General features: G+C 37.4%; 1 protein-coding gene across 4 annotated transcripts in view; it reads right to left on the bottom strand.

Annotated features, from left to right (window-relative positions):
- Nucleotides 1-570: 570 nt before the first annotated feature.
- Nucleotides 571-17,707, bottom strand: part of FAM120B (family with sequence similarity 120B) — a 58,402-nt gene continuing 41,265 nt past the window's right edge. For 3 of the 4 annotated variants that reach the window (XM_051614345.1, XM_051614344.1, XM_051614343.1), the window contains 5 exons: nt 14,085-14,193; nt 12,711-12,824; nt 10,100-10,189; nt 8,467-8,545; nt 571-6,455 (listed from right to left, as the gene is read on the bottom strand). In XM_051614345.1, coding sequence (XP_051470305.1) covers nt 8,484-8,545; nt 10,100-10,189; nt 12,711-12,824; nt 14,085-14,193 — 375 coding nt within the window. In that variant the 3' untranslated portion in view covers nt 571-6,455; nt 8,467-8,483. The remainder of the gene's footprint in view (nt 6,456-8,466; nt 8,546-10,099; nt 10,190-12,710; nt 12,825-14,084; nt 14,194-17,707) is intronic. The other variant, XM_051614346.1, reaches the window with a different exon arrangement.

A 17,707-nucleotide genomic window follows, 5' to 3' on the forward strand; every position in this document is an offset into this window, starting at 1 on the left:
TGGCATCTGAAGTTAGAGACTTGAAAATGACAAAAAGCTCTTAAAAATATTTGCTGGCTACTGAATGCAGAAATAGAGCAAACCACAGTCTCAGAAAACAAAATGGGAAATTACAGATATTGTGAAAGTTTTTCGTAAAGAAAACTCCTACTGAGGACAACAGAAGTTTAGCCTTTAAACCAGAGGATCAACCCGCCAGAAGTGAACATCAAAGCAGGCTATTTTCCATTAACTACTTTCTGCAGCCTACTGTGCTGGATGCAATCTGTCATGCCAGTTTGTAGTCTAGCAGTCAGGAAAGCTACCAGAAGTCAGAAGGCCTGGGCTAATTTCCCAGCAGTGTCAGCCTAACACATTTAACAGGGTGCAGCTAATCTGAAATCAGTCGCACAAGCCATCTAAAACAAAACACAGCCCTTAATTTCTACTTTTCAAGCAATTCTGGTCTCATATACTCTCCATCTTCTTCTGTAAAGTTACCTTTAAACTGATTTATCTCCTTTTCTGGCTCAATTTAAACTCAACAGAACTCGGGGAAAAAAAAACAACCAACAAACCAACACCTCCCTCTGGCTCTTCAGAGATTTAATTTAAGTCATAAAAAGAGTGAAGAAAGTTTGTATGAGAGAAAAATGCTACAGAATCTCTTCCAGGAAATTCACACATGCTACCCTCACATGCCTAGAAGTGTAACAGATAAGGGGTTGAAACTTCCCTCTTGAAGGATAGATCATATCCAGCACACAGAAAGGCAAATGCATTTCATCCTCCAGCAGGCTGGACACTCGTCTTCTTCAAATCTAAACACCGTGGGCTGGCACCAGCTGTAGCCCCTAGAAAGCATTCCATGGGGCAGCTAACATTCCCCTGAGCCCCTGCAGTCTTGGAGCACAAGTAATAGGAAAGAAGCTTGGTTGTTTTGTTTTTGTTTGTTTGTTTGTTTTATTTCCCCAGATCTTAATTTCTAAAACAACAAACTTACCAGCCTCGGTTGGTTCTCTCTATAGATGGGGGTGCTTATTGGGGAGAGGATGGTGGACTGACTAAGCAATAATCATTTTAGTGTAAACAAATGCAAATTTGGGATTTCTTTCCTACTCCCAACAAGTGTTAGGACACACAAACTGGCTCCTATTAGTACTTAATATTTTTTCTTTGAGACTATTTTTTAACTTGCTTGGAGCAAAAGTTTCTTACAGCACTATTTTTTGCCAAGAACTAAGGTAATAATCAGTAATGCAAAGAAGTAAAAGAATTCCCTCCTCAAAGAAAAAAAAACAGAGGATGAACTTGCAAGTTAGTAATTACTTTTGTTGGACCACTTCAGGAAATCATTCAAAATGTAACCTTTATGTAAAGCATAAACCACAATCATTGTCCAGACTTGCCAGACAGTTGCAAAATGAGCCTAAATATGCAGAGAGTCATTAAAAAAATTGTAACTGGAGTAATTGTATTGCAATGATGATGGAAGGATATAGGTTTCTGAATTATTTTTAAAACTTAGAACACTTAGTGTAGGTTCACTAGTCACGTTCTTAATGGTCCGTGCTGCCCTGCATCACCTGTGTTGCTGCTCTTCCTCTTTTGTTTGGAAATGCAACATCACTAGTAGATTTCCTTGAGCATCTCCCATTTGCTCCTTTGTGGAGCCTGCCCTCTGCATAGGGAAGGTAGAGTAGAAATTAAAGAACACCTACAAAATGAAGGCTTTGTTAAAGTGAGCACTGCAATTTGCCCAAAGCTGGGTAAGATTCTGAGTCAGCCTTATCACTGTATTTAAATGCAGTGATCTTTCATATGCGTATTACTTAACAAAGAGGCCCAGCTTTATCACCAGCATGCCTCAAACCTGGATAAACTTTACTCAAATTGAAAACCCTCCAGCAGAATGTAGATCAGAAGGACTGAAGGATCAGATGGATAATTAAACCAGAGGGCAAAGATAATTATCAAATGGCAGCACATTATACATTTACATCCTTTTAGAGGATGTGTCATCATCACAAACAAAAACTGAAGTATTCTCAGAAAGTAAACACAGAGCCTGCTGGGCCTCTGCCGTTAACAAATAAACCAACCTTTGATTAAAATACAGCTGGATCTGATACAGCTAACTCCTGAATGGTTACCATGACTTAAATTTTCCAAATGCCATACATGACATGCAAGCTTCTCAACACTTTTCTAAAAATCATGATTGCCTTCACCAAACAATGACCTCATTAATTACCTGAAGCATATTTAGAAACCATATCTGAGATCAGAGCAGCTCTTACAGTACAGTTTTGATCTTTCACAAGAGTCCAAAGGCTAGCTGCATGACTGGCTCCCTCAATTTTGAGACGGGGGGCACCATTCTGTTAAAAAGGCTTCAATAATCAAGGATTTTCAGAGGGCTCATATCCAGAATTGGTTTCTGTGCCTAGTGCTTCTTGTATCTTCTGGCACAAAGAGGACATGAATACATTTGAAATATCAACATATTTAATCTCAAAATTCATGTATGTAAGAGGGCAGCCTCACCAGGCTCACAAAATGTACAGTAACCCTACACTCTTAGGCATGGCATGCCTATGTGACACAAACAAGCCAAGGTTTCTGCTTATTTACTGGGCTGACCATGCTTCTGTATCACTCAAAGGCACTCTCTAAGGAGGCTCCGCATCCAGACAGCATGGCACCAAAAGATCTGTAGACCTTTAGCACTGCTGTTCCCCTCCACCTAAGCACAGCATTTCCAAAGATAGCAGAGCAATTTAAACTGTTGTTTCCTGTTTTATACAACAGGCATAATCTATATGTGTTGATATTTACACTGCCGCAGTCCTAACAAAACTAGCTCAGTGTTTTCAGTGCAGCCCATATTCCGATTCCCAGTGTGATGGTGTCAGAGATGAGCTCTGGTGTCACTCGTTCCATTGAGTCACAGTTGACTAAGTTATTGATATTTATGAATGTTCTCTGAATCCCCTTACAGAAGGGAATAAATAAAGCTAATAACACAAAATTGCAGTGAACACTTGATGAAAGGCAGCTACCCAGAGCACAGGCTAGAGAAGGCTGGGTTGGAACTAGATGATCTTTAAGGTCCCTTTCAACCCAAGACTAAGACAGTAAGCAGTATAGTTAGACAAAGAAGTAAGAATGCTTTTCTTGCCTTTTTTTTTCTCACATAGGTTCCTTCACTTCAAATCCACATCTGTCTTTCCTCTCTTCTGTACCCATTCTAAGAAACCCTCTAGTCCACATATTAAGGAAACCCTATTAGACCAGAATCTTGAAGGTCACTTTCTTGTATATGATTTCCTTCTACAGTCTATCAACTTTATGCTACTCTGATCAATTTCAGTGAGACAGGAAAGTTGCACTTCTATGTTTCAACTTCATGCTTCTGCCTTCACTCTATGACTGCTGGTGGGAAAAAAAAGTAACTTTTGGCTTGGAAATAATAATAAGCAGCTTCTGCTTATGGTCTAACATTAGGAGGGAAAAAAAGCCTCACAGAGAAGCTAACAATTCCTCAGTAAGCATGGTAATTATTACCAACAATACATAACACACCACAACTAGCACAGCAAAACTCCCACTCTAACTGTATTTAACTTTCTTTTTCAGGCCAACAGAAATTTTTTCTCATATCAAAGCCTGAAGGGGGAATTACCAACAAATTCTGGCACACAGTTACATTTTTTTCAAATACAATATTATATATCATCAGATTCCTGAAACTAGAGAACTTTCCATAAAACTCAGAACACATTATTTCAAAAGGTTTGGGGTCAGAAGGACGGAAGAAAAACTGGTGGCATAATCAGACTCAGTGAGATATCAATAGGAAAAGGAAGCAGGAGTGCACCTATCGTGACAGGATCCCTGGATCACCAATCTGGCACCGTGTTGTGTAAAAATTGTGTCTGTTCAAACTTCTATGAGAACTAGAAATCCCGTGTCGCTGCCAATTTATTTGTTTAGCTCAACTGTTGTTATATGCAGAGTATGAAAGAATATTTTTGTTGATATACAAACAGAGAAATACATGGGAGGAAATGACACTATTGAGTTATATATGTCTGACAGTATTGCTCATTCTGACATAACATGTATACTAAACAGGAACTAAGTTCCACTGACAGTTGACTCAAAGGAGTTACCTGCGCAAGTCATAAGAAACAACACCAACTGAATAATAACTAACTAAACCCAAGAGGTTAAAACAGTAATAACTGTACCATAAAGATAAGTGTAAGTTGTACAATAGCTATAGTACTTCTTCTGAAAATAGATTTCAAAATTAGACCTAAATTTTCTCTTTGGAACATAGAACAACCACTTTTTCCTCATTATAAACTCTTCTAAAGACATTTAATTTCAAGCATACTTACCTACTATTCTAAAAATACACATACCTCCAAAGCAGTAACTAAGTCTGTGTGATAAGTAATCATAGAAGAAAATAGAATGGTTTGGGTTGGAAGGTACCTTCAAGATCACCTAGTTCCAACCCTCCTGCATCGGCAGGGACACCTCCGACTAGATCAGGTTGCTCCAAGCCCCATCCAAGCTGGCCCTGAACACTTCCAGGGAGGGGGCAGCCACAGCTTCCCTGGGCAACCCACTCCAGTGTCTCACCACCCTCACACCGAAGAATTTCTTCTTAATATCTAATCTAAATCTCCCCTCTTTCACTTTGAAAACATTCCCACTGGTCCTATCACTACCTTGTAAAAAGTCCCTCCCCAGCTTTCCTGTAGGTCCCTTCAGGTACTGGAAGCATAAGGTCTCCCTGGGGCCTTCCCTTCTCCAGGCTGAACAATCCCAGGTCTCTCAGCCTGTCTTCACAGGAGAGGTGCTCCAATCATCTGATCATCTTTGTGGCACTCCTCTGGAATCACTCCAACAAGTCCATACGTCGTGAGCCAACGGCACTGAGGGCTCCAGAACTGGACACAGTACTCGAGGTGGAGTCTTACGAGAGTGGAGTAGACAGGGAAGAGTCACATCTCTTGACCTGCTGGCCACACTTCTTTTGATGCAACTCAGGATACGGTTGGCTTTCAGGACTGCAAGGGCACATGGTTAGCTCAAACTGAGCTTTTCATCCACCAACACCCCAAAGTCCTTTTCCCTAGGGCTTGCCCCAATCCATTCTTCACTCAGCCTGTATTTGTACTTGGGATTGCTCTGAGTCACATGCAGGATCTCACACTTGGCCTTGCTGAACTTCATGTGGTTTGCACATGCCCACCTCTCAAGCCTGTCAAGGTCCCTCTGGACGGCCTCCCTTTCCTCCAGCATGCTGGCCACACCACACAGCTTAATGTCATCAGTAAACTTGCTGAGGGTGCAAATAGACCAGTAAAAATGAACACAGGATATATCCAATTACCCTACCTGTACTCTGTCCAGATCTATTTGGACTACCTTATCAGAAGAGAGCGAAATCAGTGTCACTAGTATCTACAAAAGATGCACCAACGATGTCAACAGGGGAAAAAATTTACCCTGTGTGCTTCAAACAGCTGCCATTCAGGGGAATAAAAAAATGTTTAAAAATGCATGGAACGCATTCAAAATGTCTGTTAGTTTCCTCTTCATTTAAAGTTTCTTCCAAAATTATACTGGTCAGTATATATATATAATATATACTCCCTCTGACACCTTTACTTTGAGGCTAAAGACAGATGTAAGGTCTGACATAAACCTTAAATGTTTCATAAATGATTCATGACATATGGAGGAGAATTGTAGGTATTGCAGAAGAGGGATAAGCATTTGACTCAGCTCTGAAAGGCCCCAATATAATAGGACATTAAAGCTGTAGAAGTTTTGAAAATAGAAACTAACTTTAAGAATTTCTGGAATGATTTAGCTACCCTATTCTCATTCTCTGAGACTGAGGTACTATGAAAGTAAGCTACATGACAGGAAAGTTTTTTAACCCTGACATGGTTGTAGACACTTCAGAGATACCCTTTTTGTCAGAGACTGGGCACTTCCAGCCTCATAGAGCAGAAAGGTTTAACAGAAAAGACATAACAGTTTTGACAACAAAACCATATTAATTAATTCAATTTTTGCAGCCTTCTTCACCACCAAGGACTGGCCTCTGCTTTTTAGACACGGTGCTTTAACAATCATTTTTTGTAACTGAGTCAACAAGATTTTTGTAAAGTTCTCCAAACAATACTACTGGAACCTAAATTATATAATAATTGTTTCACAACGTTCCATAATTTGCTTCTTTAAGCTATAGGCTAGGAAAAAAGTATACAAAATAGAATGGAACTGAAAATGAGGCTTGACAAATTTCTGATTGGAGCCTTCCCACCACCAGTCTTGAATTACTGATGAAGTTTTTACGATCTTCAGCATACAGCATTTCATAAAAATGTATCTTGTTCTTTTATAAATCTTCATCCACTTCCACTAACAAGTAGGTTCACCTGGGTGATCTAAAAGAGAAACAGTTGTGAGGGGCCAAATAAGACACATTGAACATCAACACTGAAACAATTTTAGAAGTTACAGCCTGACAGAGGATAAGATTTTGTGTTCTGTATTACACAGGTGATTAAACTACCATAATTATGCATCCTGGGTTTAGTTATCTATGTGTTAATTATAGAATCACAGAATGGTTCGGGTTGGAATGTTTATAGAAATAAAAAATCCCAGCAGTAATACCATAAGAAGCATGAGATACAGTTCCTGTATGAGTAGATTCTAGAATGATGATTATGAGAACTGTGCTAACAAGATATTAATCAATATTATTCAAAACAAAAAGGAAAAATTATCCAAAAGAAAGGACTTTCCAACAAGATGAACATTAAGGCCACAGTTCTCTACATAAATACAAAGTTTTATCCATGTGCAACACTACTGACATCACTGTTGGGAACAGTCATCTTCCTCAGTAACTAAATACGCTCTTATGAAAATCTGCAAACTGTATCTGATTTCAAAACCTGCTGTCTTTGGATATCCTCTTTTTCTGCTGCTCAGTCTTTTTTGAGAGCACAAACAGGACATCAGGCTTTAATTTTTCTTCCATCATATACTCCCCATATGAGAATAAGAGAGGTTATTCTATAACTTAATGTACTGAAAATGCTGAAGTACAAAAGTAAAGATACTGTGATTCCAAACCACTTGAGCCAACCCAATTCAAAGATTGCTAGAAGCCTAAGAGAAGCATGAAATTGTTGAAGATGACATAGATGGAGACAATTCTGGATTAGGTTGAGATGCAGATCAGTAAAGAGACAGCTATGGTTCTAAGTCACTCACTTTCCATGTGACATAAGTGTTGACATTTTTTTCCTCTAATACAATTTTTACACTTCATGTGTATGGGATTTCTACATAACTGCCTAACTTGTTTTTGCCTGAAGACAGTAATTAAGTAAAGTACCTCTGATTATTTTTAATGGAATGGGCATGCAAAGGGGAGAAATAAGAAAGCTGTTGTAATCCCTAAAACTATTTCTTAAAGAACACAAGTAATAACTTGAAGAGAGGCTTTTGTGGTACCATTTTACCAATATATGATCCTACGGTGCTGTTAAAAATTGCATGTGCTCTATTATCTGAAATTTCGTTATTAATGTTTATATTCATTGTATTTAAAATTAATGTTATAGTTAAAGAAACACATACATCACTGAAATTGAATCACAAAGTGAAATATATACATTTTGAAGAGATCATTCAGAAGATATGTGTTTAAACTGAAACTATGGACAGAAAAAAATACTTAGCTCCAATAGGTAAGTATTATTTATTACAGAAGTAAAGCACAACAAGACTTAGATTCTTTCTCTCCTCAGCAGCAAATCGGGTTCACTTCGCAGTCAGCCAGAATAGATAGAAATGTTGCTTAACTGGAAGCACCAAAAGTAATAGCAATTTCTGGCTGTTGAAGAAAGCACTGTTTTTTTCACTGGCAGATGATATTTACATCAGTGATACCATGTTTTTCAACAGGTTTCATTAACAATGGTATAACCCTTAAGGTAAATATATAACCCACAGCTAGGACACAAACCACAATTCAGCCTGGATATTCCACATTCACCATGGTGAGCAAACTCTTGTTCCATACACAACTATAATGAAAATATGCAAAATTTAAACTATAAGTTTTAAAACTTATAGTCAGTAATATCTAATGAAGTTGTGAAAAAACCTTCATTTCTTCCAGTGTCAAAGGGACAAAACAATGCAGCTATACTAACATGCTTAAATGCTTCATCTGGCATATTTAACTTAGGTTTTGGTGATTCTGGTCTCACAGCAAGCTTAGACCTAACATGACAAGTGATAAACAGGCTGAATAGCCCCAGCTTCAAGTCATTTCCTCTGAAGTCACATGGTTCAGTTACTCTATAAAGTCAGTAAAAAGAGACTCTCATAGACAAAAATAAACTCAATGGTAACTATCCCATCATCTCAGTTTGCTACCTGTGCACGTGGGTTCTTTACCAAGGAGGAAGGTAGAATCGTCCTGTCTGGTCCGGATGTCCCAATCTATATTCTCTACCTGGAGGGAGTAGGAGAGGAATTAAGTATGTTTAATTAGTATAAAAGCAGGACAACAGAAGCTTATTCAGATGGTCTGCAAAAAATAAAATAATTACATTTATGTATATTTTGAAAAAAGAAAATGCTTCTCTCCAGTTGGTATATAATTATGGCTAGTGTTTTGAGATATTGGAGGATGAAGTCCATGGTGGAATTGCTCTTCTTAAAGCTCCTGGGCCACTGTATCTTTCAAATCTAGTCCAATTAATGGGTTGGGATAGTGAATCATACAAGTCATAAACTGTGGTTGACTGATCAGACTGTGTGAATTTGGCAAAGTACTCTATTGAGAACTGGACATAAGTGATACTAACAAACATTTTCATACTGGTTTAAGTATGGCTGTGCACCATATTGCTTTAGTTATAGATTCAAAGTTATAGCTTTAGATACAGAATAAAAAGTTGCCCTCTTTCTTTTTTTCTCTTTTTTCTAACAAAGAGATGGAAGAAAAACAAGTCAAAGGTGGATGAAAACAAAAAAAAGTGAAACCATTTTTGTGGAGAGAACATAATTTCCTTAGGCAGAATACATGGATACAAATTGGAGCATAGGAGGTTTAAGGTGAATATCAGAAAAAAATTTTTTACTGTGAGAGTGACAGAGCACTGGAACAGGCTGCCCAGAGAGGTTGTGGAGTCTCCTTTGCTGAAGACATTCAAAACCCACCTGGACGCCTTCCTGTGTGATGTGCTCTAGGTGACCCTGCTCTGGCAGGGGGGTTGGACTAGATGATCTTTCGAGGTCCCTTCCAACCCCTAGGATTCTATGATTCTATAATATAGTTGACCCCAAATCCAACAACTTCTAAGTGCAAGTATGAAATTGCCAAAATGCTTCACTAGTTTTTCATCTCACTGTTTATGAGTCTGGTGGTAGATGACTGATAGCTGAAATGATCATCCATTACTTCTATCTCTCTGACAGCTTTTACTCATTATGTCCTCATCCCTCCCCTGGGTCCATCATACAGAGAGTTCTGGTGTCTAACTTATCACAGGCAGAAATTCTATATCCTTACCAATATCTTTCACTATTCCTAATGTGTTAGGGTATCCTTGATTTCAGCCATTCATGTAGCTGTTACAACATTCTCTTCCCTATCTCATTCCTTTATCTTCAGCTCACTTTTCAGACTGGTTTTCAAACAGTAGTATGAGAATCATTGTCCATATCACTGAAACTTTAAAACATAGCTATAAAGGTCTATAAGAAAATGTATAGACAAGGTTAATTTTCTTTTCTTTTCTTTTCTTTTCTTTTCTTTTCTTTTCTTTTCTTTTCTTTTCTTTTCCTTTCCTTTCCTTTCCTTTCCTTTCCTTTCCTTTCCTTTCCTTTCCTTTCCTTTCCTTTCCTTTCCTTTCCTTTCCTTTCCTTTCCTTTCCTTTCCTTTCCTTTCCTTTCCTTTCCTTTCCTTTCCTTTCCTTTCCTTTCCTTTCCTTTTCTTTTCTTGTCATCTTTTGTATGTTGATCTAGATCTAAGTGGTAATTTGTATGCTATGACAAAAAATACCTGTGTTTATCAGTTGGACTGCTGAAGAGAGTGAGATACATGATACTCCACAATGATTTCCATAGTTCTTAGTGCTCAGTTTATTTTTAGCTGTTTGGAGAATGAGGTAACAATGTAATTGAAAACCATGTATTAGTGGTCTTAACTGCTAATTAATGAAGATCAATCTACTGATAGGCTATATGGCATGTGGTGTGGTGTTTCAGCCAAAACCCTAGAATTTGGGAAGTCATGCTTTATTACAGACTTCTATGGTACTTCAGGAAAGACTTTTGTACTCAAAGCACACAGATTACAAAGTACTAAAATGAAAAGTTTTATACCTCAATAACAGAAGCACAAATTTAGCTTTAAATTAGATATCAACAATCTGTTTAACAAGCATCAGAATGGACAGACATTCAGAATGGGACATACAAAAGTCAGCATGCTAAACAGGAAGTCTCCTATATTAACAAACAAGGAACGCTAAGGAAAAATCTACCTCCCTGTGAGGCTGACACATCCTGCTCCGAGTTTCATGGATGCAGTCAATTTGTGATAGACAAGAAAATAAAAAAAAAAAATAAAAGCAAACAGAAAACCCCAAACCAGCCCTCTCAAACCTCCCAAACCTACAGCTGAATTCCCTTCTCTGAAAACATAGCTAGAGAATGAGATGTTAATTACAACAGATCAGTGGTTAGTAATCATCATAAAATGAGGGATGCCTAATTCTTGTTGTGCCTGCGGGAATTCAAACCATCATTTCAGAGACATACCAGTGCTTCTTAAGTTTATGCTTTCTGGGTGGAGGCACTCTTTCCTCCACTGCTGAAGCTAAGCCATTGCCATGGAATTCTTAAACACTAACTGATAAGAGAGAGCAAAGGCTGCCTAATCATTAGGTACACTCCTGACACAGAAGATCCAGGTCCCGGGGTTACCGTTCCATTACTTTTTAATGTGTTTGATCCAGTGATTTATACACAATATGTCTCAGCAGGAACCATAACAGTATCCCATGAGAAGATACATAAAGGATGGGATAAATACCAGTAACCTTCCTAGGAAGTTTTATCGTGTACGCTATCATGGATCACAAAACTGCTCCTTTTTTGTTGTTTTTTTTCCCTCTCTTTGGTGAGACACACACACATAGCAGAGACAACTACATAATGAAGCAACACAAATGCCTGTCTTAATGTTAGTAAGCTTAGGAAAAATAAACTTTGTCAAAATGAGTCATCTTCATCAAAATGAGGACACTTTTAAGACTCAACTTGACAAGTTGCTGGGCCATCTCATATAAATGAGATGAGATAAATTCCTACCTAGAAAGGCTGGACCAAACAACACTTGAAGGTCCCTTCCAATCTGGCATCCTGTGGTTCTTTGATTCTATGATCTTGGCAGAACAGGAGCTCTGAAACTCTCCACAACTCTAGTAAGGATGGATACTTTTTCCCAATAAATCTATTTTACTTAGAGGAAATTTAACTGCACTTACAGGATGATGTTTTAAGATCATGCTGAGGGTAGTAAATAGGGCTAGTACAGAATAAGCAAAGATGCTTTAATAATTATATTGTAACACACTTAGAATACGGCACAGTTGCAGTGGAGCATACTTGGCAGAATACATCTACTTCTAAGACCTCTGGAGCTGGTCAGAGAAGACCTGACCCCTGAACAGCAGGCTTCTTGAGATGGTCACAGTAACAATGACCAGCATACACAGCCTATAATTCAGCTTTACTTTTTACATACACGATCAAACAATCTTATCTGTGAATCAAATGACAGTATCTCACTTTCAAGGATACAACAGTGGCAGCTGCCACTAAAGACTTTATTGTATTTATTTATTATTTATCCTCCCTAATCATATCAACAATCCTGTTTGAAAACCTCACATGGAAATACAGAAGAAATGTAGGCTTTGCAGACTTAATAAAATAATTTATCTTTCTTAGACACTTCTCTAGCTTATTTTTTTTATTTCTGTGTATGTGCTTTAAGTCATAATAATGAGGAAGTAAAAGGGAATTATGTCAACTCAACAGTGTTATCTACAGTGATGCTTCACTGAGATGTCTGTTCTGTTCAAGAAGTGAGATTGGTGCATGACTTAAAATTAATGACAAGACAGGACTTGCATTTGCATTACTTAGGCTATGATTTGGAAGCTGAGACTATGATCTAGAAAACCACTTAAGAATGTTTAACTTTATTCACATACTTAAGTGTTTTGCTGAAGTATGAACTAAGATCTGCAGCTAAAGACTTGAGACAGACATTTCTGGGCAGCTGTGCCAATTAGTTGTAGAGCTATTCGAATTTTCAACTCAGTTCAGCAACAGATCAAGCATGAAAAGTTTAAATACCACATGAAGGCTTTTCTACCCAGAACACTCGGTGAAAAAGATGACTCCACATTATAATGCTACACTCACTTTGCAGATTTAGTTTTTGGTAATGGCAGGACCCAACTGTAACTGCTACAACTTTTGTTACTGGCTGCTGTAGCCACAGGGCAACTGCTCACATACAAACACAAACTGCATATAGACATAGTGCTGTTATACTGTTGACAGAGACAATTTGGAACACACATGAGCACACTTTTTACCTTGTGGTTGAGGATTTCTTCTTAAGAACCCCTCCATCTGGTTATAGTATGGAGGAACAAAAGAACTTCCATGTGCTCCTTGGAACCTGGGATCAAATTCTCTGTGCTGTGTTCCTGAAAAACAGTATTTAGTAAGCAACTCTGACTTTATATAAGATTAAATGAAGAAAAAGAGAGACAGCATATTCTTTCTCAGAAAACATTTATTAGTTTTATGCCAAAAGATTTATTCACAATTATTATTTTTCCACACTAAAGTCAGTCTAATAAGAATAGTTCTTGTCCTCCTTTCCATCTATGTCCATCATGATTACAAAGCTGTTAACAAGTGTATTTAGAAACCAGATCAACATTTTATGACACAGATTTGGAGATTGTAGTCATTAAAACAAAATTAAATCTCTGTCCAAATTGGAATCACAAATCATAATTAAAATGGCTAAGCACAGCTCTCAAGCAATAGCAGATGCTAACAAGGTCTGGTATCATAAACATATCAACAACACATACCATTAGTTTTTAATGTCCAGCATCAGTACTCCTGTCACATACTGCAAAGTACTGAACTAGCAGAATATCAGTCTGTCCATTGTAATTTGCTCAAAAAATTTGGAAGGGGTAATTTTTATCCTCACAGATATTGTAATTGATCAGGTATTAAGCAGGTAATAAACATAGTACCAGCAAAAACACTGAGATTCAGTGTGAATTATTTCAAAACCTCAAGAGTCTCAACATTCAGGCTGACCCATGAAGGATGCTGAAAAACTTTTAGATTTTTTTTCCCTGAAACTCAGACACATCAGGCGGGGAAAACAAATGCCTTTAGTAAAGTGAGACATAAAGTTGGGGGGAAAAAGTGCAAGGTTTTGGCAAAAAAAAAAAAAGCTCTCCTCCAGGTTGCCTCAAAGCCTTCTTGTATTTTGAACTACATCAGTCAGTCCAATAAGGAGTATTCTCTCCCTGATGCCTCACTCAGACCTTCAACTATCAACATTAATACAGCTCCCCTGAGGGAAAGGAAGAAAAAACTCTTGAGTCATCTAATTCCTCCTATAAAAATAACTTCAGTCACTGAGTGACTGAAGTCACTATTTAGCAATGATGTTTCTGTAAGTGAATATTTCATTTACTGCATATATTCCACTAACTATGTAGCTAGATTCCATTACTATTTTATCCATACTTGGGTTACCAAATTCACATGAATGCCTAAAACCAGTAAATATTTTCTTAGATCTCTCCTTTGTTTTCTTGGAGAAATATCTTATTCTTACTTAGCTTAATGGGCTTTCCTATGTAAATGCTGCTGCTGAAAGATTATTGAGGTCATCAATACATTGACTTTATTGAGAAAATTAACACAATACCAACCTGTAAAAAATCCATTCCCTCTTGGTCTGCTCTGTATTTTTCTGTTCTTAGCCATGCAAGCCTTGCAAATTAAAGACTTCAGATTTTGGAAGGGTGCATACAAGGAGTCCTGCAGACAAAAGGGTTAAAAATCAATTACTGTTCTGCTTTTCTCTCTTCCGGTGCAGCTGAAATCAATCTCATATACAACAGCTAAAAGACTTGTCTTAGCCACTCTCATACACATATGAAGGTGTTAGATCTGGATTGCCTTTTTTCAGGAAACAAAGTTTAAACACTTTGTATGATTCCATGTTTAAAAGTGGATCCTTGGAAGGACAAGTAAGGGTGCAGAAGGAATGTTTTCCCCGTTCTCAGTGAAGTTTGTTTTTCTTCTCTGCTCACATCTGTAAATCACTTGGTTTCCTGTTCTATTACCTTGCACCTGTAGATGTACTTAACTAGACTTCTATAAGCCATACTTCAGGCAGAGATGGTTAAAGACCCAGACAGGTACCGATGAACTAATGGAAAACACACCAGTGACAGTCAAAGTGTCTTAAATTCATGTATTAGAAGCAAAACCTAACACAATAGTAAAACATATCTCCAACTCCTGACTGAGAAAATACAATACTCTAAAGAGAAATGGGGGAATTAAATAAAAATATTTACCTTGTGGTGTGACAGAAAAGTCTACTGTCAGAAGGACAAGCTGAAGCTATTTAAAGATGCAATACTAAGAGATGTGATGTATCTTTAACTTTCACTGATTTCAGTGAGCTTCAAAGAAGCGTCAGATCTTACAATCTTACACTTTTTTATTGATTTGTAGTGGACATATGGGCAGTAATAAACATTGAAAAGAATAATGAAAAGACAGACTTAGAGCAACAGCATAATTTGTGATTTTCATAAAACTGAACTAATTGTTACAGGATGACAATTCGGTTTTGTAACCACCAAACCAGATGGAGAGCAGGAAAGAGGAAACAGGATTGCAGGATAAAGTAAAAGATCCAATGGGCGGCAAGACTGTAGCAACTAGAGAGGTTTCTCAAGTTAGAGGTTGAGTATGAACCCCTGGACCCTTCCATGCACTTTCCTAGCACATTTTTTGAGTTACCAAACCTCTTTATAGAGCCTAAAGCAAAATCCACAGTTTTGTTTGTTTTTTTGTTTTTTTTTTTTCTTCACACAAACTGACTACAGTCTGTGAAGAATATCCACTAATGGGAAAAACCTTTCATTTTATTCTTGGGATAACAAATTCAGAATGTGTCTATGAAGGCTGGATCAAAGGAATGAACAAAAAAGGACAAAACATATCACTTGTGCTGACCGCATTAGGTAATTTGGTTTTAATCTAAAAAAATTGATTGTGAACACACTCATTAGAGAGAAGCACAATAAAAAGGCTAACAGAGTGATAATATCATTGCCTCACTGCTTTATGAGACTATTATATCCAATTTTCTGTGTGGATAAACAAACTAATATGATTACTGTTATGAAAACCAGAGAACTAGCATAATACAAGCTTGGCATATTTTTGAAAAAAAAGCAATATGGTTCTATTTTTGATTCTTATCAGAAGCTTTCCATTTTTTATCTTTAACAGCTGCTAGGGCTGCAAAGAACTGAGCTACACAAAAAGTTGCCCACAAATATATCAACTGCATTTAATTTATAATTTTTATTCTTTTGGTACAAGAATCTGTGGGAAGCAAACCCTATATTATTGACAATTTTTTGTATATATGTAAATATTTAACCAAGACTGTAATTATACTGTGATTTTCATAAAGCTATTAACTGTATTTAAGCCTATCATAATAAAAAAAAAATATTGATTCCAACATCTCCTGGATCTCCTGAACGTCTTGATGTAATTTAACTGTCCAGATCATAAAGAAGGGATGTTAGGAGACAAGGAGCGTACACCAAAAGGAGTAGGTTTTTCCTGTTACTTACCTTTTCTATAACAAAACATCCCATGTAGAGTAACTTTTTTCTGAATACAGTGCTGTTGCCATCATCAGATTGGATTTATGCTGCTCAAGGGTAGATTGTTAACAACCAAGTGCTGAAAGATCTTGGCTTCCAGCAATACATTAAACTCTGCCAGGAACTAAGTACCAGTTTTATTTATTAAAGTTGAACTTAATAATAACAGGAAAAATTAATCACATATGCTTGTTACCTTGCCAGTGTCCCCAGCTAAACTGGCATCTCTTGGCAGTTCTCCCAAATACAGATTCTTGTCTCAAACTGATAAACTGGAAAGCTATTTTATTAGTCTGGGAGCTATCTCTGCCATATATGTACTAGAAAACTGTACCTAAAAAAGAAAAAGATATTTAAACTACTCTAAAAATTCACAGGGCTAAACTATTTTTCCCCATGACAGAAGATTTATCTGGTGTTTGCTTAAACTAGAGTATCAGGCTTTTAAAAACCTTACCCTAGATATTGAAGTTGATCAAGCAAATTTCCAACTCTGTTCTAAAGATATAAGCATCTTCCTTCATCCTCCTACTAAGACAGGTTAAAATATAACTTTAACCTGACCACATCAAGATTTTAAAATGTTAACTAAAACATACTACTTAGCGCATTTAAAAATACCTCTCAGTCACTATAAATTTTGTACAGATTTAGATACATATTGTAGAAGTTATTCACTAACTTGAATTCTACCCAAATGGAAAAGAAGTATCAATTTCACATAGACCCATTTTCCTATTTATTCTTTAGACCCTCTATTGTTTTGCAAAAGTCCAACATGGAAAACTGGATGAACCACTGACCCAAACCAAATTCTAGTGAAATCAATGGACCAATTCATGAGAATCACAGAATTTGGGCAAAGGCTGAAGTCCTAATCAAATGACTGATTTCATATGGAAAGGATTATTCTCCTCCTCCATGCTGAAAACACATACATTCCACCCACCCACACACGTTCCACTCATCATTCCAGATCAGGATGCTGTGTCATCGGACACAAAATTAGAAAAGGAAACTAATTATACAACATCTGAATGCATGAGATTAAAATAATTCAAAACCAAAACCTTTTTTCTCTGTAATCACTTTTTTAACCTCAAGTAATATATGTAACAGCAGGTAAAAACATTTAAAAGGTAAAAATTTTGAAAGTAATTTAATGATACAGGATTTTCAGTTCCGCACAGAAAAAAGACACATTACTCAAAGTTTGCAAGAGCCATCTACAGAGATGACTACAGATCTACCTAAGCATCTTTCCACATATTCTGTGCTGGTGGTGCACGAGCCAGGTGTGGCCCAAGGCTTCGCTAGTGCGTTCCCACAGCCTGGCAGGCAGATCCCACTTCTGCGCCTGGAGGCGATGCCACCCTAAGGCACCCGGTAAGGCCCGTGTCCAGCAAGACTGTTGGTATCTCCCTGACCTTGTGTGAGCAGACATGTTTTAAGTCACACTGGGTTGTTTTTTCTATAACATGCCACGCAAATTGTACCAATCTCCAGCTTCTGAAAAGTGCGATTGAGAACTAAATAAGTACTTAGAGGTACAGGAAGGCACTTGGTGAGATTCTAAAAAAATACCTAGATATTATACCTTCCTCTGATTTCCAGTTCCTCTTTGAATTCACCAAAAG

This window comes from Apus apus, chromosome 3, assembly GCF_020740795.1.
Source record: "Apus apus isolate bApuApu2 chromosome 3, bApuApu2.pri.cur, whole genome shotgun sequence".
Taxonomy (NCBI): domain Eukaryota; kingdom Metazoa; phylum Chordata; class Aves; order Apodiformes; family Apodidae; genus Apus; species Apus apus.